The sequence below is a fragment of the Schistocerca cancellata genome, chromosome 2, assembly GCF_023864275.1.
Source record: "Schistocerca cancellata isolate TAMUIC-IGC-003103 chromosome 2, iqSchCanc2.1, whole genome shotgun sequence".
Lineage (NCBI taxonomy): Eukaryota > Metazoa > Arthropoda > Insecta > Orthoptera > Acrididae > Schistocerca > Schistocerca cancellata.
In genome coordinates, this window is record NC_064627.1 from 1068752064 (window position 1) to 1068777560 (window position 25497).

At 39.2% G+C, this 25497-nt stretch overlaps 1 protein-coding gene across 1 annotated transcript in view; it reads right to left on the minus strand.

The window, feature by feature from the left end:
- The window catches only part of LOC126161033 (dynein beta chain, ciliary-like), a 784705-nt gene that overhangs the window by 684684 nt on the left and 74524 nt on the right, over positions 1 to 25497 (minus strand). The window contains exon 8 of the mRNA XM_049916954.1: positions 16391 to 16488. Within this exon, the coding sequence (XP_049772911.1) occupies positions 16391 to 16488 (98 nt within the window). The remainder of the gene's footprint in view (positions 1 to 16390; positions 16489 to 25497) is intronic.

Genomic DNA, 25497 nt, shown 5'->3' on the forward strand with positions numbered 1-25497 from the left:
TTGGATGAAGATGATACTTTGAATCAGAAGCAAATGGCAGCAATGCTAAATGTTGCACAACTAACAATTTCGGACCATTTGATGCTATGGGAAAGATCCAAAAGTGTGGAAAATTGGTGCCACATGAATTGAATGAAAAACAGATGGGAAACTGAAAAACATTTGTCAAATTTTGCTTCAAAGACATGAAAGAAAATCAGTTTTGCATCGAATTGTTACTGGCGATGAAAAATGGATTTATTTTAAGAATCCTAAACGGGAAAAATCATGAGTTAATCCGGGACAACCATCAACATCGACTGCAAAACCAGATGAATTCGGCAAGAAGACAATGCTCTGTGTTTGGTGGAATCAGAAAGGTGTGGTGTATCATGAGCTTCTAAAACCCGGTGAAACTGTGAATACTAATCGCTACAGACAACAAATGATCAAACTGAACTACGCATTGATCGAAAAAAGACCAGAATGGGCCAGAAGACATGGCAAAGTTATTTTTTTACATGACAATGCACTTGCACACAAAGCAAAACTGGTTCAGGATACAATCAAAACACTTGGCTGGGAGCTGCTACCCCACCCGCCGTATTCAACAGACTTGGCCCCTTCCAACTACCATTTGTTTTCATCAATGGCACATGCATTGGCTGAGGAACACTTCGATTCCTATGAAGAAATCGAAAATTGGGTGTCTGATTGGTTTGCTTCAAAAGATGAACATTTCTATTGGGGTGGTTTCCACAAATTGCCAGAAAGGTGGTCAAAATGTATGGAAAGCAATGGTCAGTACTTTGAATAAAATGTTTTCACTTTTCAATTCAAAATTACTGTTTCATTTTCACAAAAAAACACTCATTTCATACTGGTACACCTGGTATTCAGGAGACCAATGGAGCCCACACAGCAGTATGTCAGATACACATCAGGCACCTATCAGTGTTTTCCAGAGACACGAGTCAGTATCTCACAAAATGTGTGAAAGAATTTGACTGAGTCACAAAATGCAACAGGTAGGAAGACATGAAGTGTCTGAAAAGTGTGTACTTTTTCTTGGATGGCACAGACCAGCACTGATTGGAGCTCAACAGCTGCGACAAATTCCAGGCTTAACCGATGAAAGTGTTCTGTAACAATGAGCAGCAAGTCTGCTTAGCAGAGGAACAACTGAGGAACAGGGCACAACATCATGGGGAAACAACATAGTCGTACATAAAGAACATTTTGGCACAATGCCATATAGTAAATCTGAACACGTCCAAAGCTGACAAAGTCTAACACTTGATGAAAGAAGTTTCAATCAATTGACAGAGCACCGTACAAGAGAAATTATGATCCAAAGGGGCAGAAATGGTTGCTCGTCATCCCAGGTTGCTCGTCATCCCAACTCAACTATCGCCAGCTACGTTGAAGTTTACCCATGATGCTGCAACATCTGGTCACCCAGGATTTGTGAAGACTCTAGACAAAATCAGGTACAAGTGTCAGGTGCCAGTCTTTTCCAATCCATTAGACACTAAGTCAAGCCAATGTATGGAATGCTGACAGAAGCACGTGCCACAGTTACCTACAGGGCATCTGGTACCAATCCCACCTGCAGCAGCAATGCCCCATCAAATTGGAATTGACCTCTTGGGGAGGCCCCTAAAGTCAACAATCTTGAATCAATGGATAATAGTCTGCCATTAATACCTCACCCATTTTGACACTTAAGCAGTGCTGGCTAACGAAGCACCAAAAATTGCAAAGTTCCTTGTAGAAGACATCATTTTGAAGCACACAGCACTCCGGAGAGCACCAATGCTCTCTCCACATGAAAAAGTTTTCCAGTTGAGACTGTGTGAGTTAATGAGCATTTCACTGTAATTCAAGTATATGGCCGAAAGAGTCAGCCTTCAGGAATTGTGAAACGAACCTTGTCGTCCAGGACCGGATGCCACAAAGGGTGCAGATTCACCATGAGATGGGGTCTACTGTCTAATTAGACCTAAGCGCTGTAATGTGCGAGTGAGACAGATGAGAACCTATGTCATACACAAACCCAGTATGAGCCATTTGTGGCCAAGAAGATGTAGCAGTGTTAAATACGACAGACCCAAGATCGGCCATAAAGGGAAACATTTACGGAAACTATTTAATTCTGTAGTAGTGCAGGGAATCAAGCCACAGTAATTTTAATCTGCCATCCTCTACAAATTTTCATGGTGATCCAAATAAAACTTGAATATTGATCGTATCTGTAATAGTTAAGGATTTACTGTTAAAGTGAACATAACAAGTTTTGTAACAAATACCTGAATGCTAAAATCTGAATGCTTTGGTCGATCTTAGCAATCGACAATTCATATAAAAGCGCATCATTAAAATGACAAATGTTATAAATATCAAATATGTAACTTTATTTGTTTAAAAGGTATAGTAAATTTATATTATCACTATTTTCAGTTAAGCATCAGATCATCATTTCCTCCACACAAAACACACTGAACGATGACAGCATGACACCTTATTGAATCATTAGGTAATAGAATATTTGTTGTAAAGTTTAGTGCATAATAGTCAATTTATTTATTTATTTATCAGAAAGGATATTGGTGCAGGGCTGCTGGCCATGGCATTCAAAGCTAAGAAGGAAACTGTATTGGTATTATGTAAAAGAATTTAACGTTTATTATGTAATGGATATTATTGTTACTTTATTTAGAATGTGAAAGTGGTCAAGCTTTGATTATTTAAATATGTTAAAATGTAAAATAATGTAGAATAAGCAGTAGCCAATCAGATGGATGGCTTCAGGAAAGGGAACTGCCCTAGTTATTTGAGTGAGGATATTCGGTGCGCGGGAAATGCAGCTGGGGACGGGCAGGGGGAGTGCTGGGCAAATGCGAAAGCAGACAGTTCAGCTGGAGACACCAAAGGGTACAATTTGGATTGAGACGCGAAAGCAGGCAGTCGGTCTTTAGGTAGCTAGGAAGTGAAACAACTTAGAAAATTTCACGTTGTGTGGTATCGTGGGACTTAATTCTCTGAGAGGCGAGCAGCCGTGTGCCTGGTGTGAACTCTTAACTTTTCACATAGTTATTGAGTTGGAGTGTTGGACTTTAATTCACGATGAGATTGTGAACATTCAAACTATGTCAAATGTATATGCGCTCGAGTGTAATAGTAATTCTAAATATGACCACTTTCACTATTAGTTTGATTTCTGAACAAATATTATTCTAACCAAATTGCAACTGTGTGACCTACATCACTTATGGGTCGTTAATTTAGTTCCTGATATCATTATCGCTATTATTATATGTTATGTTAACTTTGTATTTCGCAAACTTCCCATCAGCCAGACAATTTAACCAAAGGGTCACAAGTGTCTAACTTAGGGCGTGTAATGCGACACGTGTGGTTCAACCCCTAGACAAGTTTGAGCCAAGACATTTAGACAAAGAGGAACTGCATGTGAGCCTGAACATCTTTGGGGACGTTAGCTCGCAACTAGTGTCAGAGGTAATTTCACATTGCAACTTATCACCCACAAGGTGACAACTGACTACCATCCACAGGCTCATGGCCTCGCAGAATCCTTTAATAAGACACTGGCAGATATGCTTTCAATGTACACTGATGTTGAACGGAGAGATTAGGTTACAATACTACCCGTTGCGATATTTGCATACAATTCAGTGAAGGAATATGCTACAGGATTAACACTGTTCTTCCCACTCCACAGTTGGAATTTCAGACAATCCCTTCTTAAATGATGCCTACAGTATAAGATCCACACCCTCTCCAAACTTTGAGCTTCTATCATTCTAAGTTGGCCTGTGTCAGTGAATCAGTCTGACCCTATTTCACCCTCTTAGGGGTTGAGTATCCAAAAACAGTGAAACACATTTTTTCATCTCCAACCGAGAAGCCAAACACTAATTTTCAAAGATTTAGCTTTAAAAATGCTTTAACAATGAAATATTTTCATAAGATGCTCTGTCCTCTATTTCACCCCCTTAGAGGTTGAACTTTCAAGAACAGTGACATGCATATGTTTTATTTCTTACAGAGAATCCTAACACAATTTTTGGTAGATTTAGCTTCAATAATGCTTGCACAATGAAATATTTCCATAAAAAGTTTTCATCCTCCATTTCACCCCCATAGGGGTTGAATTTCCTAAAACAGTGAAACATGTATTTTTTTTTTATTTCTGACTGGGTGGCCAAGCTTTAAAAATGCTTTCGTAATAAAATATTTTCAGAAAAAAATCTCATCCCCAGTTCACCTCTTTTGAGGTTCAGTTTCCAACAACACTGAAACACACATTTATTTTTTTTTTTATTTTTGTAACCAAGAAGTCAAATACTAGTGTTCAGAGCTGTAGCTTTAAAAATTCTTTAGTAGTTCTTTAACAATGATAAAGCTTCAAAAAAGGGCTTTCACACACTATTTCACCACTACAGAGTTAAATTTCCAAAAATGCTGAAATGCATATTTCTTTATTTCTGACTGAGAACCAAATACCAATTTTTGTAGGTGTAGCTTCAAAATTGCCTTAACAGCGACAATTAAAAAGAAAAAAAAAAAAAAACATTCATCTCCTATTTCACCCCCTTACGATTGTAATTTCGAAAAATCTCTTCTTAAACAATATCTACAATATAAGATCCACTCATTCTCTTAATTTCAAGTTTATATCCTTAGTACTTTGGTGTGGGCAATGATGAGTCACTCAATCAGTCAGTCAGTCAGGACATTGCCATATAGAGATTAAGAGATTCATAAAATGATTTTTAAAAAAGCAACTCAAACGAAACAGCTATTTTACCTATATGAAAGCTACAAGGACTAGACAAGCAGGAATATACCTTGAGCATATTGCTAGACTTATCAAGAGCCCTCAATACAATCATGATAAATTACTTTTATTTGACAGAGAACTGGGCAATTAGGGGAGCAACACATAACTGGCTTAAATGATATCTTTAAGAAAGAAAATAGTTTACAGATTTAATATATTGTGTGCTCAACATGGAGTTCCCCAAGGTTCCTCATCTAGTCCAATCCAGGTGGGCAAGAATTACCGTATTTACTCGAATCTAAGCCGCACTTTTCTTCCAGTTTTTGTAATCCAAAAAACTGCCTGCGGCTTAGAATCGAGTGCAAAGCAAGCGGAAGTTCTGAAAAATGTTGGTGGGTGCCGCCACAACTTACTTCTGCCGTCGAATATATGTAGTGCTACACAGGCATGCTTTGTAGGCACAAAGATAAATACTGGCGCCGAAACCTCTGCGTCAGGAAATAAATTTAAAAAAAAAGGTGGAAGATGAGCTTTTTCTCCGCCACGAGTTTCAACCACTGCATTTTCATACATTATCCAACGAAGTAAATACAAATTCCGTATTGTTCATCTTCAAATGTAGCAGCATTTCAATGTACTACGAAAATCCGACTGGCAAGACTGTTTGGGATGTTTGTCAATGTGGCCAACTCTACGTTCTGAATTTTTTTCCTATCTGTGAGACGAGTTGGTTGTTAATAGGAACTTTTACAATTTGTGAATCACATGCAGTATTCTCGTCACCATAAGAATAATACAAATATAAACATTTTGCCATGTATTGTTTCATGTTGGCTGCTATCTCATTTAAGTCCTGTCTGCCTAATAAACTACGAAACTAGAGTGAGACAACAGCAAACGCGGAGGAATATACATATCATGTCAAGTTTATATTCGTATTATTCTTATGCCTAATAGTGATACAGTCAGAAATGAAGCACGGCAATTGACGATTTTTAAATCCCCGATGACTCTAATTTCCGTGTAGAACGTAATGTACTAAAGAGGCACATGCAAAGATTTTCAAACGGAGAAAAATTTTCGCTAAACTCTCGTTCAGAACATCTTCTATTATACGCAGTCTCTTATTTGGTTCTTGTTGATCATTATCAAAGAAAGCAGCAGTATAAGTAACAACAAATAGCAGTTTCTTGCCATTGTTTCGCTAATGAGACGATTCCTCTTTAAGCAAGCCATGCCGCGAGCGGCGACAGGCCGTAAACATGCACTATCAGAATGCGACAAACAATGCATGACACAGTACAGTAATGCATTTTCAGCTGAGTGATGTAAACACCTATAACAAAGAAAACTGCGCTTATCAGATCAAAGAAAAAATAAGCAATCAATTCAAACAAGACGAGGCACGTGGAAAAGGAAGGGTACCCGTATAAATACGGACGGAACACCTGATGCATAGCAATGGCTATCTGGTAAAGCTTAATTGCTAAGCTTACGACTCGAACCAAACTACTGTAGCTGTATCTTCATTCATTCGACCTAAATTGTGTCTCATATTACAATGGACAAACTTTGTTTCGATTTGGAGATGTGGCCTATAACTTCTCTCTCCCCTTGAATTTCGAGTCTCAAATTTCAAGTGCGGTTTAGATTCGGGAAAATTTATTTCCTTGATTTCGAGTCTCATTTTTCAGGTGCGGCTTAGATTCGAGTGCGACTTAGACTCGAGTAAATACGGTAAGCCCCTATTGAAAATTGTTAATAACTTTGTAAATACTTAACTAATTTTCATAAAAGAAAAGACATTTTGTTCCTTTCACTGGCAGAACTTCATTTATGTGATTGCAGATATCAGTGGCAGATCATGGCACAAAATCTAACCTGGTGTGAGTGGGCTCAGCTGGCATCCCAGTACGAAGTAGCCTAAAGTGATCTCTGGTACAAGCACAGAGATGGTGGCAAATTGTGAAAGGGCCTTGTGCCTTGATAAATAGAAAGACAATAAGGAATTGCCACTTGAAGCTAACGGTCACATGTTCTGTATCAGATGGTAGGAGAAGCAGTCGACCCTCAACAGTTCACTTGAAGTCCTCAGAAATCACAAAGACAGGCATCTCACAAAGATGGTTTAACCTGACACACAGTCAAAATTGTTTTGAAAAAAAAAAAAAAAAAAAAAAAAGCAGTTGAATTTTGGTTCATGGAAACCACATTATTTCCAGGAACTATCAACTGAAGACTGTGATCAGTGATTGGAATATGGGGAGATGATGCTTGCTTGGTGTGAAGACTGTCCGATACTTTCAGTAATATCCTGTGGTCAGATGAAACCGCATTTCGTACTGGAGAGTTTGTTAACTGGAACAATTGTAATTACTGGGCAATAGTGGATGTTGAACAAAGCCAACATTGTCCACAGGTCGCATTGTAGTGGGTGGGCGGGTGCATATATCATTCAGGACACAATGAATACAGAACAGTACCTAGTAGGTGTCTTTTAATTGAATCGTCTATTTCAGAAACCAGTCAAGCATCAAGTTTGTCCATTTTGGGAAAACACAAAAAACTGTCTCCCATCATACTTCATGTTTCGGTAGTGACTTCGGTATTTTTTTCTGAAAGTAGTATATATTGCAAATCATTATATCAAAGAAAAAATTATTTTGGGTTATTTAATATTGTTGTCAATGGAATGAAAAAAAATCTACTTAACCGGTTTCTGCAGTAAATGAGTAGAGCAAACGTATTTTTATGATATAATTCTCCATATTTTTAGGATTTACAAATAAATTGGAAAAGGACAGAATTTTTAATGATATTGAGACTACATTACTAATACACAGATGAAATAATCATCTACTTCAATCATCACAGTAAGAGCTACTCAATCCTCATAAACAAATTCCACAGCACACTCTGCCTCTGTAGTAGGCCATTGTAAAATGCTGTCATAAAATGTTTCATACCTAGCCAGGTAAGGTCTTAGGGCATTTAGATCTTGCAGCTTCTGGATATTGATAGGAACCTAAAACAACAATGAAGGGATTAGGGCTCAGAACTAAACATGAATGGAGAACGGCCAAAAAATATATTATTTCAGACTGCACTATAATACTTTAGGTAAAGGTTTGAATGAAAGAAAATGGTTACACCTAACAGTAATTTTTGTACAAGTTGCCTAATACATTATACTATTTATAAACTTACTTTTCCTTAACTGTAGGCAAAATTGGTGGATAAGTCAGGAGCATGCTCTGTTTCCAGCACTGTGAAAGTTGACTGAATGATTCCATCAATATGTGGCTTTACAGCCACTTTTCCAAATGTATTACTGTTGTAACAAAATTGTTTGTATGTGGATATCTTGAAATTCATCTTTTGGTTTTAGGAACACCTCTAACAGAAGTTTTGTCTGAGTTTGTAAGCTTTTTGTATGCATGACGCCACCACGTTTTGAAACTTCTGTTACCTTGGAAGGAAACTTCCTGTACAGTAAAATGATTTGTTTTACTTGCTTTCAGTATAAGCTCCATGTATTGCTCTGACGTATAAATTAGATCCACTTTCTTCATGATACACTTTATAGCCCCAAAGTCTCTGTTATATGGTGAATTCGAGTGACCACAAACAGGGAAGTTGTGGGTGATACTGTCATATCGTCCTTTGTCACAGAGGTTCATCAAAAATCTAACAATAGTGTGGTTCTTGTTCTGTCCTGATGGATCATCACTAAAAAGAGTCAGTCTCTTTACTCTACTGGATATTTCTATGTAATTCAATAAAAACTGCACACTTCATTTGGGTACTTGTTGTTATATCCTAGCCAGTAATGCCAACCGAGCCCGCTGCCAAAAGGTTGGCAGCATCAAAGTCCGGACGCCGTCCGCATAAGCAGCGCCAGCGATACAGGAAATCGCCGCAAGTCTGCGCGCGCCACCGCTGGCTTCTGGCTTCTTAAGCGCTGGAGTCGCGAGCGCTAGGACAGTTCTGTATTTGCCGCTCAGTTGTATACTCACCACCGATTTGTGTACTTGCTAGTCAGTTGTGTGTTCATCGCAGCAGAGTTGTAGTTTGTCGTCAGCCGACGCTGACCTAGCCGCTCCGACTCGAACTAGACAGATTTCTGTAGACACGGAGTTCACTACTGTGTTTCTGTATCTTCGTTAATAAAGATAAGTACCGACTTTTATTTAATCAGAGTGTTGGGTTTTCATCTTTCTGTTCACTGTTCCAGCGGACCGGTCGGCCCGCTATTAAAAGTGTGGCGGTGACTTCGTAAGCCATTGCTACAGCGAAGTGTTTGTCGCTACGAACCCCGCCACAAAACTGGCGACGAGGACTTCCGAACTCGTGTGCAGGGCTGGTTCAACTTGTTTCTTGTTATACTAATTATAGAGATAAAATTTTGGGGGCTGGTTTAATTTGTGTTCACTATGTCTGCCGACTTACAACAGTTGATCTTGTTACAGAGTCAGCAAATACAAAGTCTGGTGGAAGCAATCACCAAACAAGCGGCTACTCCACCAACACAAAAGGAACAAGCACAGGCAGCACCACCTTTCCGTGCTTTTGATGCATCAAGAGAAGAATGGCGAGAATATTTCGCGCAGTTGCAGGCGCACATGACAGTCTACAAAATCACAGGTAATGAGCGGCAGCTTTATTTAATTTCCACTGCAGGCGTGGAAGTCTATAGACTACTTTGTAAGTTGTTCCCGGAATCCAAGCCAGAAGCTTTAGACTATGACGTTGTTGTTAACAAGCTTGCTGAGTATTTCGAGTCGCGAGTTCATGTGGCAGCAGCCGGATTCAAGTTCTTCAGATTAAAGAAACTGCCACATCAATCTAATAAACAGTGGTTAACAGATTTACGGGGCCTCACCCGTCAGTGCCGATTTAATTGTGTGTGTGGAGCTTCTTACAGTGATGTCATGTTACGCGACGCTATTACTCAAAACATTGCAGATTCTCGTATTCGTGCTGCTATCTTAAAGTTGCCTGACCCGTCATTAGAGACTGTGATGAACATCATTGAAGCCCAAGATGCTTTTGACTATGCTGAGTGTGAGTTAGATCAGCCATGTATTTCTCAAATTGCCTGTGCTAAGCAAGTTATGTCACGCCCGCGGCCCCACCGGCAGAGTCAGACTGTAAACACTAGCCGGCCGCGTCGTGTTAAAAACATTCGACAGCCGCGTGTGCAAAATGATAGAGTTAAGTCTTGCCCTAAGTGTGTTCTTGCTCATCCTCGTGAACGTTGCCCGTTAAGAAACGCGGTTTGTCACTTTTGTCAAAGGAAAGGACACATCCAGACTGTTTGTTTGCGTAAACGCAAGAACGATTCTAGTGCTGCCCAGCCCATGGATATTCATGTTATTCAAAGCCAGCCCGCCCAGAAGGTCGCGTTTAAAGACTCTTCCACGGTTCGTGTGGGTAATAAACTTGTTCGCAATAAGCCACCCACCCAGCCCTCTGCTATGCGACCCAAGCATAATTCAAACGCTGTAAACAGTAATGTACAGACTGCAAGTGAAGCGGGAGTTGTTGTTCCACCCGCCCACCCCACGAGTTGTCGTAAGCAGCGAACACGCGCTAAACGCGCTGATTTTGTGTCTTCCGACTCCACTGCACCGATCCAGAGACAGTGTAATAAACTATTTGTGAAGCTACGCCTCCAGGATAAGACCTCCAATTTTCAATTAGACACTGGTGCGTCTGTGACTCTAATAAATAGTGCTACGTAAGCGGCTATCGGCCGCCCTCAACTTTCAGCGGCAAAACATTCTTTGGCTACTTATAGTGGCGAACACATTCCTGTGTTAGGTGTATGTAGCGTGCCAGCCACATTCCGTGGCAATACAAAAACAGTTTCATTCACAGTGCTCCGCACTACAGACAGTGTAAACATTTTTGGATTAGACTGTTTTGACTTGTTTGGCCTGTCTATCCAAGGCAATGTGTTGCAAATTAATTCTGTTGTTGTTCCTCAAGACAGCATAACCGATTTGTGTAAACAATACAGTGACATATTTAAAGACGAACTAGGTTGTGCTGCGAACTTTGCCGCTCATATTACGTTAAAAGATAATGCTCAGCCTCGATTTTTTCGTGCTCGTCCAGTGCCTCACGCCCTCCGGGCACCTGTAGAAGATAAACTTCGTCGTTGGCAAAACAACGGTGTTATTCAACCCGTTTCAGCGAGCCAGTGGGCTTCTCCCTTAGTTATTATAAAGAAACCGTCTGGCAAGTTATGTTTGTGTGCTGATTTTAAGTCGACAGTTAATCCTCATTGATTCTTTTCCTTTGCCTAGACCGGACGAGCTAATGGATAAGTTAGGGGAAGCTCGTTTCTTTTCCAAAATTGATCTCCGTGAAGCATATTTGCAATTGCCCCTCGACGAGCAATCACAACAGTATTTTGTCATAAACACATCGTTGGGGTTGTTCCGTTTTCTGCGTTTGCCTTTTGGTTGTGCGTCAGCTCCAGCTGTTTTTCAGCGTTTTTTGTCACAACTTCTGGCTAATGTGCCATCGTGTTGCAACTATTTAGACGATATTGTTGTGTCCGGTCGGACGCCTGCTGAACATTTCCGTAATTTGGAGTGTTTGTTTACAGTGTTGTCTCAGGCAGGCCTACGTTGCAACATCGATAAATGTTCATTTTTCCTTACGGAGATGGAGTATCTGGGACATGTTATTAATGCTCAAGGCATTCATCCCTCCCAGTCACATTTAGCAGCTATTCGTGATTTGCCCGCCCCTCGCAATCTGCATGAATTGCAAGCAGTTCTTGGCAAATTGACATATTATATTAGGTTTATACCTAATGCATCACAGATTGCTGCACCGTTGCATCGTCTCCGCCGTAAGAATGTTCCGTTTGTGTGGTCAGATGATTGCCAATCAGCCTTTCAGCAGCTTAAAGAGGCTTTATTGAATGATCGTTGTCTGGTCCATTACGACCCAAACAAGCCTCTAGTGTTAGCTTGTGATGCCTCTTCTTTCGGCCTCGGTGCTGTGTTGTCTCACCGAGTCGGTAACACCGAACGTCCTATTGCGTTCGCATCTAAATTGCTAAACAAAGCTCAGTGTAATTATAGCCAATTGGACAAGGAAGCGTTGGCTATTGTGTTCAGTGTCACAAAACTCCATCACTACCTCTATGGTAGACCATTCTATTCAGTAACAGATCACAAGGGCCAGTAATGCCAACTGAGCCCGCTGCCAAAAGGTTGGCAGCATCAAAGTCCGGATGCCGTCCGCATAAGCAGCGCCAGCGATACAGGAAATCGCCGCAAGTCTGCGCGCGCCACCGCTGGCTTCTGGCTTCTTAAGCGGTGGAGTCGTGAGTGCTAGGACAGTTCTGTATTCGCCGCTCAGTTGTATACTCACCACCGATTTGTGTACTTGCTAGTCAGTTGTGTGTTCATCGCAGCAGAGTTGTAGTTTGTCGTCAGCCGACGCTGACCTAGCCGCTCCGACTCGAACTAGACAGATTTCTGTAGACACGGAGTTCACTACTGTGTTTCTGTATCTTCGTTAATAAAGATAAGTACCGACTTTTATTTAATCAGAGTGTTGGGTTTTCATCTTTCTGTTCACTGTTCCAGCGGACCGGTCGGCCCGCTATTAAAAGTGTGACGTTGACTTCATAAGCCGTTGCTACAGCGAAGTGTTTGTCGTTACGAACCCCGCCACAAAACTTGTTACCTTCACCCTCATGATAAAGGCAGATTTTGGACTTGTTACTTTTCAAATCATGGATACTATAAACGTTAACCCATAACTGCCGCATGTAAAAAATTTCCTAAACAAGAATATTTGGGAGTGGCAAGTTTAGCATATAATCAAAATACAAATCGGTGGTTTCTTCATCATCCATTTTGAGATGCTTCTTTCATACTAATATAAAACTTCTAGGCCCTCTTGTGTACAACAAGCTCTGCAGTTGCCATACGTTTAGCATTATCATTCAAGGATTTATCCGTCAATTTTGTGTTTAGGCTTTCACACTGACTGCATACATCAACCTGTGGTCAACCAAATGAGTACCCAAAGTTTTCATGAAAATAAGAATAGTAAAAATGGTACTTGACAGTATCTTTTATGTCAGGGTTGTCATTAATGAACATATTATGAAGTTTTGTGACATTTAAACAAGCATCCAAATACTTTTTGTGTTGCCCACCATAATGACTCTCTTTAACTTCAAATTTTTCAATATGATCATGGATACATACACAAATGTTGCCAGGAAGAGCATTGCCCCTCCTGCTCTTGCCCCTCATGTCTTTAGGGGCAGTATTTTGAAGTAATAATTGGCAAATTCTCCCTAATCTGTTATGTGGTATACATGGATTTTCATAAAGACATTCTTGCAAACATGTTTCAGTATACCGCCAATCTTTACGTTATATCTGTAAGAGTGATTTCTTTCAAAACTACCTTCAGTATGCCTACCACTTTCTTTGCCTGACCTTTTGTCTGGCCCTTGTTTTCCTCATCTATGCTTAACTTCATTAACCTCAATCAAAGTCAGAATATAGATATCCTGACAGTTTTTATTTTCAAGAGAATGAAAATATCTCCAAGTTTCATTAATGACGTCCTGGTTAATGATTAAATAACAATTTGCATCGCACTTACAAATGATACTGCTGAGCTTTTTTTCATAGGTACTTCCTTGCCAGAGTAAGAAACATAACCTTCTCTCCTTTCACCCTTGCATTCCGAATACGTTTTTATTTGTACAAGTCATCGTTTACTACTCCTCGTTTTCTTTTGTGTTGAGGTTCATCTTCTGAACCTGCAGACATCTCATTTTCATATAGGCATACTGTTATCAGAAACATATGAACACTGGAAAACAGCACAGACTTATTCGAAAAGCTCAAGTTAACTGACCATTGATTACAATGAAAACATCTGAATATCGACTATTGTTGCTTCAGAGTACCAACTGACAACAAAGAAGCATAAAGTGTCCCCACAGTTTACTGCGGAAACCAGACAAATGGAGTCGTTTGACTGGTTTCTGATGTAAACGTGAAATTAAACGTCATGCAAGACAACAACAGTTGGAGATATTTAACTGCTTTCTGCAATGAAATGTGCAATTACCCTCAAAGACAAATATGGTGACATTAACTCATTTTTCTGGTTTTTACACTTGGCTGGTTCCTGAAATAAACCATTCAATTGTGCCTGCCTGTAACTTGACATGTCTTCTTTATGGCAAGTAGAAATTTGTCTTTTCCTACATTGTTGAACAGTACCTTGATATGCTTGGTAATGTATCCATGTGGGACAATTACAGTGACTTAATCTTTATGCTAGATGGGGCCTCATCTCACTCAGTGTAACCCGTCTGAGCTTAGCTTGACACCCGTTTTCCAGGACACTGGTTGGAATGTCACAGCCCCTTCGAATGGCCAGCAAGGAGTTCTGATTTAATATCCTGCAATTTCTTCCTTTGTGGATGGGTGAAAGACAAAGCGTATTGCAGAACCAAAAACTCTTGACAATTGGAGAAGTGAATTCGCCAAGTTCCTTGAAATGTGCCACTGGATTATCTGCAGAAGTCTGTCACAAACATTCACATCTGTTTACAGAAACTTATACATAATGAAGGAGCTTATGTTGCATTTTAGCACTGCATAAGAATTCTACCATTGTAAGGAACAAAATGTTTTTTTTCCATGAAAATTGGTAAAGTGTTAAAAAAGTTATAAACAATTTTTATTAGGGAGTTAATTCTCATCCACAAGGTATATGTAAATGATTTAGATATAAACAGCAGTAATAGGAAATTATACAAATCTGCAGATGAAATCAATATCTTTTTATTTACAGAAAATACTGGAAAAAACTTTGAAAACATTAAGACTATCATAAAAAAATTTTATTGTACTTTGATGCTAACATTGATGATAAATCTGGAAAAAACTATGTAACAGACATATTCACTGCCCAGCTAATCATCATTTTGAAATAAACAGACAAAAAAGAAAAAGAAAACAGGGAGTACAAAATTTATCAGTGTATGGATACAAATAAAGTGAAACTGAGTAACAGAAAACTGAGCAAAACATTTTCATAGTATGAATATTAAGGAACTATATGTCATACGATAACCTCATTTAATTTAAGTGGATAGATAAAAATTATTTATACGATAACCTCAGTATCATATATTTTGCTGATGGTCAGTCAATTCTGAAATATGGGGAAACTGTGGAGCAAGTCTGAAATAATTTAGATTACAGGCAAAGATTATTAGATTAACGGAATTGGTAGACCAAAGATTATTGCGTAGGCAACTATTTAGGAACAATAAAATATACCACTTGCATGTATATAGGAAAATGTAATTATTATAAATAAAAATTAAATACTACCAGTTCCTCCATCACCCATAACAAATCTATACACAGCTGCTAGAAAAGACAAATAAATAATGTAAGTGCACAACAGCTAAATTAGCACTATTACGGAAAGGTCTAATCCAGTCCATCATCATAATGTATAATGCATTAACACTTTGTAGACCAAGACTGAGCATAGCCAGGGCCACACCTTTGTATTAAAAAGGATGTACCCGAATATAGGTTGGGCTGAGTTTTTTCTCGACACGTGAACCATCTACTGTTTGAAACTGGACTTATTACATATGAGAACATTGTACAGATATCTCGCTACTTGCCCACTGACTGGTGCTATCTTGTGTTGTGAATTTCTAGAATTATTTTGAAAGAAACATTAGCAAGCAAACGTAACAGTTGCTGTCACGAATGGCTGAGCCAATATGAGCGTACTGACATAGTTTTGCGCATGTACTCATTTGGTTACACAGTTTGCTGTAATTTCTGCTACAAATACATCATGTCTTTGAGTGGGCAAGAAGAAAATTTGGAAGCTCAAGAGGAAGAGTTTTCTTTTTCAAGGACAAGTATACTTCCTGTCATTATTTTTAAATCTGTAACCTACGAAAGACTTAAACTAAAGATGAAAAATAAATCTTGCAGCTTGATTCTTTTGTTAGTATCTATTACTCTTACAGATACATCAGTTACATACATAGCAGCTAACATTTTAAATAACAACATAAACTGTCTGTTTCATAGGCCTGATATTCTTCTATCTGGCTGGCCTCAACAGTATTAACCATATCCACAAAAAATAGCATTTTGCAGGAACCATTCAAATCAAGCAGGAAGGTTTACTTAGTCAAGCACTGCTTCTATACACTATTTCTATACAATAACAGAGTATCTATCAAAACAAAACTGCATCACCAATTATGATTGTATTTGTAAAGTGTATAGAGTAAAAAAATTAGTTTGCGAAAAATGACGCGTATAAAAATTTCAGAAAATGTGTATAGTAATTAACGAACGGTACAATACCTTTTTCACATTTTGCAGTCCTAGATTCACAGAACCAATCAATAAATAAATTACAGTTAATAGGTGTAAGTTTCATGACAAGATACAGAGACAAGAGAGAGAGAGAGAGAGAGAGAGAGTCTCCATTGCATAAAAGCAGTACAACCAACTCAATTTATTTATCAGTTTCTGAGACACAATCTTCATATGAAGCAATACTTACTGAAAAAGTTCAAGTGTATCGATACACTTCAGAATTTTGTCATATGACTCTTCAACTTCTGCTTGGAAAATGGTAGATTGATCTAGGTATTTAATTGCCTGAAAATATACAAAATTTACAGCTTGTCATCATTCAGCCTTTATATCACATACATGTAATGACTAGAAAAGCTACATACTTCGAAAGAGGTGCATCAGTAATAAGTACTTTCAAATCAATCATCTGCAGCACTGAGGAAATTATGATGATAAGGAAATAACTGAAGCAACAACTCGTTTAGTTTTTCGATAAACTGGTGCTGCAACCAGATTCAATTCATTTTACAATAATATTTTGTAAGAATTTTGCTGGTTTCTGTAGTTGAAAACATTTACACAATCTTGAGCCAATGAGACTAAAATATAGAGCTTCAACTTCACTCTGAAATAAACTGGCAATATCCAAAATATAAAGTCATAGTTGCCAAATTACAGAATTGCAGGATGAACACAACAAGAATCCTCTCCATAATTCTTCTAAAAAAACACACCAAGCACTCCACAATCTAAAATCGTGCACTTGAATTTGTTCACAATGCTGTTTTACTCAATCTTAATTCTCAGATTTTTGTTTGGTCAGAATAATTTTAAAAAGTATGTAACACTTCACACTAATTACAAAATATTTCTGCAGTGTTTACAACATGTTTCACAAACAGCACAATGATTTTGTGTTGTGTTTCAACTGAGGATAATTTCTAGTCTCCTTAGCTAGTCAGCCTGAAAGTCAGTCTCTTTTCCCATGAACAACATTACTGCCTATGATATTTCCTTTATGATGTAACAAATGACTTTTCAAAACTAATTTGATAAAGTTTCTGAGTCTATGATATCTTAAAAATAAAGGTTACAACATTTGTGCACAAAATTTAAAACAAGCCACATCATCTGCGTACTCAATCTTCTGAAGTAAATAGCTGGTATGCCATGGACATACAAATTTAACAGAATGGGAGCCTCTCTCCATTCAGTATTTTCTATGTAGAAAAACTTCATTGCGATAAATATAGCGATTAAAAAAGTAGATAAATATATGTGGAGCAGAGTGTTAAATCACTGCAACATACAAGTTAAAAGAGAGATAGTTTACATAAAAAGATTTGGAAGCATCAGAGCAGTAACACTCAACATTCAGATTCCAAAACATAATGAGTTGCTGCAAGTCAATATGTGAAAGACTGAGCAATAACTACAAAAAACACGTTAGGAGTATTGCAACTTGGTCCCCGTAGTAATTTCTTTCTAAAGCATTGTGCTTACCATAAGATATAAGCATAAGTATATGAAGACATACACAATTTGTAAACAGTTACATAGTCATAAGGGCCTCTCTGATTATGATGTGACACAATCATAATTCATACATGAATTAGCCCAAATACGAAGACAAAAATCAGGAACAAAACACAGATGCACAGCTCCTGGCCGGTGTTAAAAAACTGCCCTACTGTCATATGACAGTTCGTAATATTAAGAAGACAAATGAAATTAACACCTATCCATACACAATGAGATGAATAAGAATGACTAAGAATGTCAAATCAAAACGAAGACACAAATCTGTCACAAAAATAAATTACAAATCCAGTTATCAGGAAAATTCATAATGGTTGGATCCCAATGGGTATAAGGATGTCATGTAAGACTAATAGGTTACTCAATCTATGGACAAAGCATAACTACAGATGATCTGAATTTTCACAGTTGTTCCTGTACAGGAAAGTACTTCATAAAGTAGTATCTAAGGCAATGGAATTAACAAATAAAACCAACATAAATGATCCAAATAAAAAATATAAAGCCATTTTTCATATGGTAAGAAAAACTTTACAAACTGATGTCTACATCTAGGAGGTCTGCTTAAAAAGTTCCAGAACATTTGTAATTTCGCACCAATCATGTGTTGGAGCAAAATGCCGTTGGCATCCATACACACACCTGTATTTAATGTTTAACTGCCAGAAGTTTCATTTTTGTATGTCTGTTAGTTATTGTTCAGTGTTGTACTGAGACGAACACTGTGACACACAGTTTGCAAATTTCGAGATGGCAGAGTTAGCGGAGCAATGCATCTGCATTACATTTTGCATGAAACTCAAGAAAACCTTTACAGAGATACACCCAATGCTGCAGGAAGCTTACGGTAACGAGTGCTTAAGCCATACTCGGTGTTACAAATGGTTCACACAGTTCAAAAATGGCCAGCTGAAGATGACCTTCATTCAGGACATCCTTCAACATCTACTGACGATGCTTATGTCAGGAACATCAACTAAACTGTGCACGCCAAACCAAGAGATGGCAGAAGAATGTAACATTTCACTTGGATCATGTCATGAAATACTGACACAGCATCTTGGAATGCATCATGTCGCTGCTACGTTCGTTCCGTAGCTCATGAGTTGAGATCAGAAAGACCTTCACCTCGCACTCTGTGAAGAGCTTTTGGATCGAACATATGAGAATGAGATGTTCCTTAAGAGAATCATAACTAGTGATAAGACAGTAATGATGTTGAGGCCAAGAGTCAATCTTCACAATGGGTTGAGAAACGTACTCCAAGACCAAAAAAAAAAGTCAGGTCATGTCAAATGTCAAAGCCAAGTTGATAGTTTTCTTTGACTTTGAAGGATTAGTTCTTCATGAATTTCTGCCACAGGGAGAAACTGTTAATCAATGGTACTATCAGGACATGTTGCAACACCTGCGAAAAAATGTGAGAAGGAAATGGTCTGAAATGTGCTGAGACAATTCATGGCTCTTGTATAATGATAGAGCACTCGCACATTCGTCCCTGTTGGCGCACAACTATTACACAGAAAATGAAATCACTGTGTTGCCTCATCCTCCGTACTCTACAGACCAGGCCTCTGCAGACATTTTTTTACTTCCAAAGTTGAAGACTCCATTGAAAGCACGAAGATGTGCAACAATAGATGAGATAAAAGAAAATTCACAGACAGCGCTTTGCGCGATCCGGCAAAAGGTGTACCAAGACTGCTTCCAGAAGCAGAAACAGCATTGGGAGTGGTGTATCAATTGTGGAGGAGAATATTTCAAAGGAGACCATGCACAATACGGAAACGGCAAGCACAGAAAAATTTTGTGGACAAAGTTCCAGAATTTTTAAACAGATCTCGTACATCTACAACATATTCCCCAGGCCAGAGTATGGTGCACAACAGAGGATACCTCATTTCCTTTCCTGTTCCACTCACAAACAGAGCAAAGGAAAAACATCTGTCTATACGCCTCTGCACGAACCCTAATTTATCTTATCTTCATAGAACTTAAGCGAAATGTATGTTGGTGGCAACAGAATTGTTCTGCAATCAGTTTCAAATGCTGGTTCTTTAAATTGTCTCAGTAGTGTTTCATGAAAAGAACATAGTCTTACCACAAGGATTCCCATTTCAGTACATGAAGCAGTTCCTTAATATTCGTGTGTTGATTGAACCTACCGTTGACATGTCTAGCAATTGCTTCAAAGTATTCCTTTAATTTAGTCTGGTGGGGATCCCAAACACTCAACCACTACTCAAGCATTGGTTGCATTAGTGCATTATATGCAGGTTGCTCTAGTGTTTTATATGCAATCTCCTTTAAAGGTGAACTACAATTTCCCATCTTCTCTACTGCATCTTTATATGAAAAGGATAGTTGCTACTCACCATATAGCGGAGATGCTGTGTCGCAGATAGGCACAACAAAAAGAACATACGACTGCAGTCTCAGGCAACTGTAGCCACACTGTGAGCAGCAGCACCAGTTGCCTGAGACTGCAGTCATGTATGTGAGTCGTGTTTATATGAGTATGAGTATGAGTGTGTGTGGGTGTGTGTGTGGGTGTGTGTGGGTGTGTGTGTGTGTGTGTGTGTGTGTGTGTGCGTGTATGTTGTCTATTTCTGACATAGGCCTTACTGACCAAAAGCTTCATTTGTGACAGTCTTTCTGTTGTGCCAACCTGCAACTCTACATCTCTACTGTATGGTGAGTGGCAACTTTCCTTTTCATAATACTGTTACATTCCATCCTGGATTTTCCTTTGTTTGCATCTTTAAATGCTCATTCCATTTCATATTGCTATACCACATTATACCTAGATATTTAGTCGACATGAGTGTGTCAAGCAGCACAGAACTAATGCTATATTCAAACATTACAGGTTTGTTTTTCCTATTCACTTGCATAAACTTATATTTCTCTACATTTAGAGTAAGACACCTTTCATCAGACCAACCAGAAATTTTGTCTATGTCACTTTGTATCCCTCTACAGTCACACAATGATGACATCTTCCCACAAAACAACAGTGGCATTAGCAAACAGCCCACAGATTGCATCTCACCCTGTCCAGAGAATAAGAGCACTCCTGTCTCATTCCCGTGGTACACTCCTGATGATCCCTTGTCTCTGATGAACACTTGCCACTGAGGAGAACATACTAGGATCTATTATTTAAGAAGTCTATGTGAAACTCACATATCTGGGAATCGATTCTGTATGCTTGGACGTTCATTAACAATCTGCCAAGGGGGCACTGTGGTGTCAAACACTTTACAGAAATCTAGAAATATAGAATCTACCTGTTGTCTTTCACCCATAGTTCACTGGATACCACGTGAGGAAAGGGCAAGCTGAGTTTCAGACAAGCAACACTTTCCAAATTCGTGCTGATTCATGGGCAGAAACTTTTTCTTTTCACGGAAATTTATTATATTCAGACTCAGAATATCTTCAGGAATTCTGCAGCAAACCAATGTTAAGGGTATTGGTCCTTAATTTTGCAGATCCATTCTTTTACCCATCTTTATGCCACCGTTATGGTGGCATGATCAAGCTGAAATTCATGTCAGTTGTAAGCAAGATTTTAGGTGTGATTGTCATATATTTGTTTGTTAATTCATGTCTCTGTGTAGTGAGTAATTCAGATTTGAAACAGATGCTGAAACCAAGTTAGGTCACCTTACACTTGTTGACCAGCATTCCTACATCAAAATTTAATCTCTAGGTTGAAACAACCCAACAGAAGTTTACAACACTATGAGAGAAGTGTGTGGCAATAGTGTAGTGGACTGTAGCACAGTGTCATAGTCGTCTGCTCATTCTGTGAAGGCAAGGCAAGGAATGAGAAGAACCCAAGAAGCAGAAGGGCATTAACTACAATAGACTACATCTTTCAGGTTATTGTTAATCAAAAGGAATGAGAAGTACCCAAGAAGTGGAAGGCTATTACCTACAATAGACTACACCTTTCAGGTTTTGTTAGTGAAATTTTGAGAGAGGATCGACAAAAACAACATGTGAGGAAATCGCGTATAAGATCAGAATGTCTGTCACTTCAGTTTACAGAATCATAACTGAAATGTTAAAGATCAGAAAAGTTGCTGCCAGACGGGTTCTGCACGCTCTGAGTGAGGAGCAAAAACATGCAGGAACTGTGTATTGCCTCATCAGTGAGAAATAATGGACAAATATGGATGGGAAAACTTCCTCACCCACCATAAAGCACTGATATGAGCCCACCAGACTTTCATTTGTTTCCCAAACTGAAGGAACAACCCTGTGGAAAACGTTTTGATACAACTGATGGAGCTTCCAGTGAGGTGACCTGAGTAATCAGACAGCTCACCAATGAAGGTGCCCTATCTGGAATACAGGAGTTGGCGAAACATTGGGAAGCTGTTATAAGCAAGAATGAGGATTATTTGGAGGCTTGTAAAGGTATTTTGCAAAATAAATTACTTTTTTCAATTCCATCTTACCAGTACAGTGTGGAGAACTTCTGAAATGACCCTGGTATATGCAGGAGTCACTTGCACTTTTTTCCTGTCTCTTAAGACTTTGTGCTGAGTGAGAGATTCGTGATAAATGCAAGATAACTTAGGAGCCAATGCCATAGAGTACACTCTGCAAAACCAAACTGGGATTGGTGATTTATTTGTTTTCAAATCTTTCAGTTGCTTCTCTATCCCAAAGATGTCTATTAATATGTCCTTCACATGAAAGTCTGTGTGATGGTCAAATGACAGTATGCTGTACAATCCTTCTGCGTGAATGATTTCTTATACGCAAAATAAAAAACTCCAGTTTTCCTTTTCTATTGCCCTATCACACTGATCAATCAGTGAATGGATACAAACATTAGACACACTTACCAATTTTACGTACACCCAGAATTTTCTCAGAATATCAGCAAGATCTTTTCCTTACATATGAGAGTGGCAGTTGTGCACACTGCACATTGATCTTTTTACAGGTGAATCAATTCTATTAACTTTGGCTATTGTCAACAGCGTGTTATCTTTTAACCAGAGAATACAACTGTTTCTGCTTTCACATTTTCCAAATATTGTTATTAATCCACGGTGGATCTTTTCTGTCCTTGATACACTTACTAGGCACAGACTTCTCCTGAGTGCGATATACAGTCAGTATAAACTCTGCCCACAATTCCTCTACGTCCAACATATTGAAACTAAATGATGTTCATTCATTGTCTAAGTTGGATTCTAACAACTGCTTATGTACTCTTTCTACCAAAAATACTCTGTTAGCCTTCTTGACTCATGTATTAACTTTAGTAACTATCGTCACTTAGATGACATCATGATCACTCATCTATCTCTATGCTGACACTGCCGATGAGTTCAGGTCTGTCTGTAGGTACAAGACCTAAAACATTTCCATTGCTTACGGTCCATCAAACTAGCTGCTCAAGACAGTTATCAGAAAACATGTTTAGGACTACTTCACACAACTGCCTGTCCAAATCACCTGCAATACTTCACACAACTGCCTGTCCATAGCACCTACAATGAATCCATAGATGTCCCAGTATAACACTGCATGATTGGAGTATTTCTGTGCTACTGGTGTAGCATGTCAGGCAAAGGTACAGAGTTCGAGTCTCAGTCCGGCACACAGTTTTAATCTGCCAGGAAGTTTTATTCTTTGAATGTTTTTAAAACTGTCGCAAAGGAATCATGTACCCAGTAAAAACATCTAATAATTAAGTTGAGTTCACCTAGACCTGTTACTCACGTCCAGATAACTTCATGCCAACGGCCTTGCCACAGTGGTAACACCAGTTCCCGTCAGATCACCGAAGTTAAGTGCTGTTTGGCTGGGCTAGCACTTGGATGGCTGACCATCTGGTTTGTCGAATGCTCTTGGCAAGTGGGGTGCACTCAGTCAGCACAAACTGAGGAGCTACTTGATTGAGAAGTAGCGGCTCTGGTCTCAGAAACTGACAGATAGCCGGGAGAGCAGTGTGCTGAACACATGCCCCTCCATAGCTGCATCCAGTGACACCTGTGACCTGAGGATGACATGGCAGCCGGTCAGTACCGTTGGGCCTTCATGGCCTGTTTGAGAGGAGTTTAGTTTAGTTCAGATAACTTCACACATAGTCTCAGTTTCAACCATGACAGATACATTATTTTTGTAGACTGCAATGAACACTCCTCCTCCTGCAGCACCTTATCTGTGTTTTCAATATACGTTCCATGCCTTGCTAAATATTTCGGAGCTTTCTACTTTGTGTTTCAGCCAGCTCTAGGCTCTCAGAATAATTTGAGCATGACTACTTTCCTGGACAGTAGTAAATCAGTAACTTCATTAAATACTAAGACAACTGACAGTTAATATTTTGACAGTCAAACTGTTTTTACTTTCTATATGGTCTAATTTCCCTCTCTGTGTGTCAACTGCCGAATGTTCATCAGAGGACCTCAAACTACCGCCTAACCTAAAAAGAAACCATGTGCACTCCACAAGTACTCTGCTACCTGAGTAACTGCTGCCTTTGTGTAGTGACCCCCTGACCTATCAAGGTGAGGTCTACAATTCTCCATCCCATAATGCAGGTCCACAGATCTGCAGCCGAGATCGTTGCAGAATTAATGGAGCCTTTGGTTGAGACCTTCTCCTCAGCTCCAAACCAAATGACCCCCGTCAACTCTGGGTACATTGGTGTAAACTGTGAGGATGGCCTCAGTGTCCAAGCGACAAATCCCGTTTGTGCTGTTGTTAGCCACAACTTGAAAACGACTGCACCCCGTTTCCTCGACAGCAGCATAAAGGCCCTGGTCCACATTTCAGATGCATTCCCTTGTCTCCATGTACCTTCTCAGACCCTGCTGAAGGAGCAGCCACCTGTCCATTCACAGAGTGAATGGGTGAGGTCAGACTGCCAACTCCTATATCGGCTCACAGTTTCACACAACACAACTGTGTCACAGCCCACCACTCACCCTGCAGCATCAAACAAGAAACATCAGATGTGCTGTTTGAAACTTTTCAGATGTAATAATGGCTTCAGCAGTTCTCAAGCATTGCATTCAATGATGCTGTGAAAGCTGCACGATATTTTAATGAGATAGCTGCTCATCATCTTCAGGTGCTCACTGACATGTTGCTGCAGTGACTCACCATGTGCTGGCTCCCTAGAAAAGTGCAGGAACTAAGGGGTGGAACTATAACATCATCGTAGACAAATTGTATGGGTTGACGATGTACACTGCCCCCTGCTAGAGGAACAGTCCAGGTTTTTGCATGGATGTGTGTTGGTGCCCACTTTCAGTGTCCCAACTCCAATTCCCTTCCTGTGTTGACTTCCTGAATTCGTTCTTCTGTTGCCGACAATGCCTTAGTACCGCCAATGTTGGTTCCCATGCCTTGCTGAGTTGAAATTCCGTGTCTTTATTAATCATGTCATTATTTACACATACTTCGACTGCATCTGTAATGGTGGAGTCCCAGTACGTGGAGGCAGATGGAAGGATCTTCGTCTCTCCTTAGTTCACACAATGTCTGGTATCAAGACAGTGTTCAGCAACAGCAGACTTTTTTGGCTGGCCATCCCTAGTGTGATGTATATGTTCAGTATATCTATCTTTAACTGTGCGACATGTCTGGCCAATGTAGGATATCCCGCACTGGCTCAGAATTTTATACATCCATCTTCTCCTTATAACTAGATTGTTTTTCACAGAACCTAGCAACATTTTTACTTGCATTATTAGAAAAAAAAGACACATTTTATTTGATGTTTCTTGAACAGCCTGT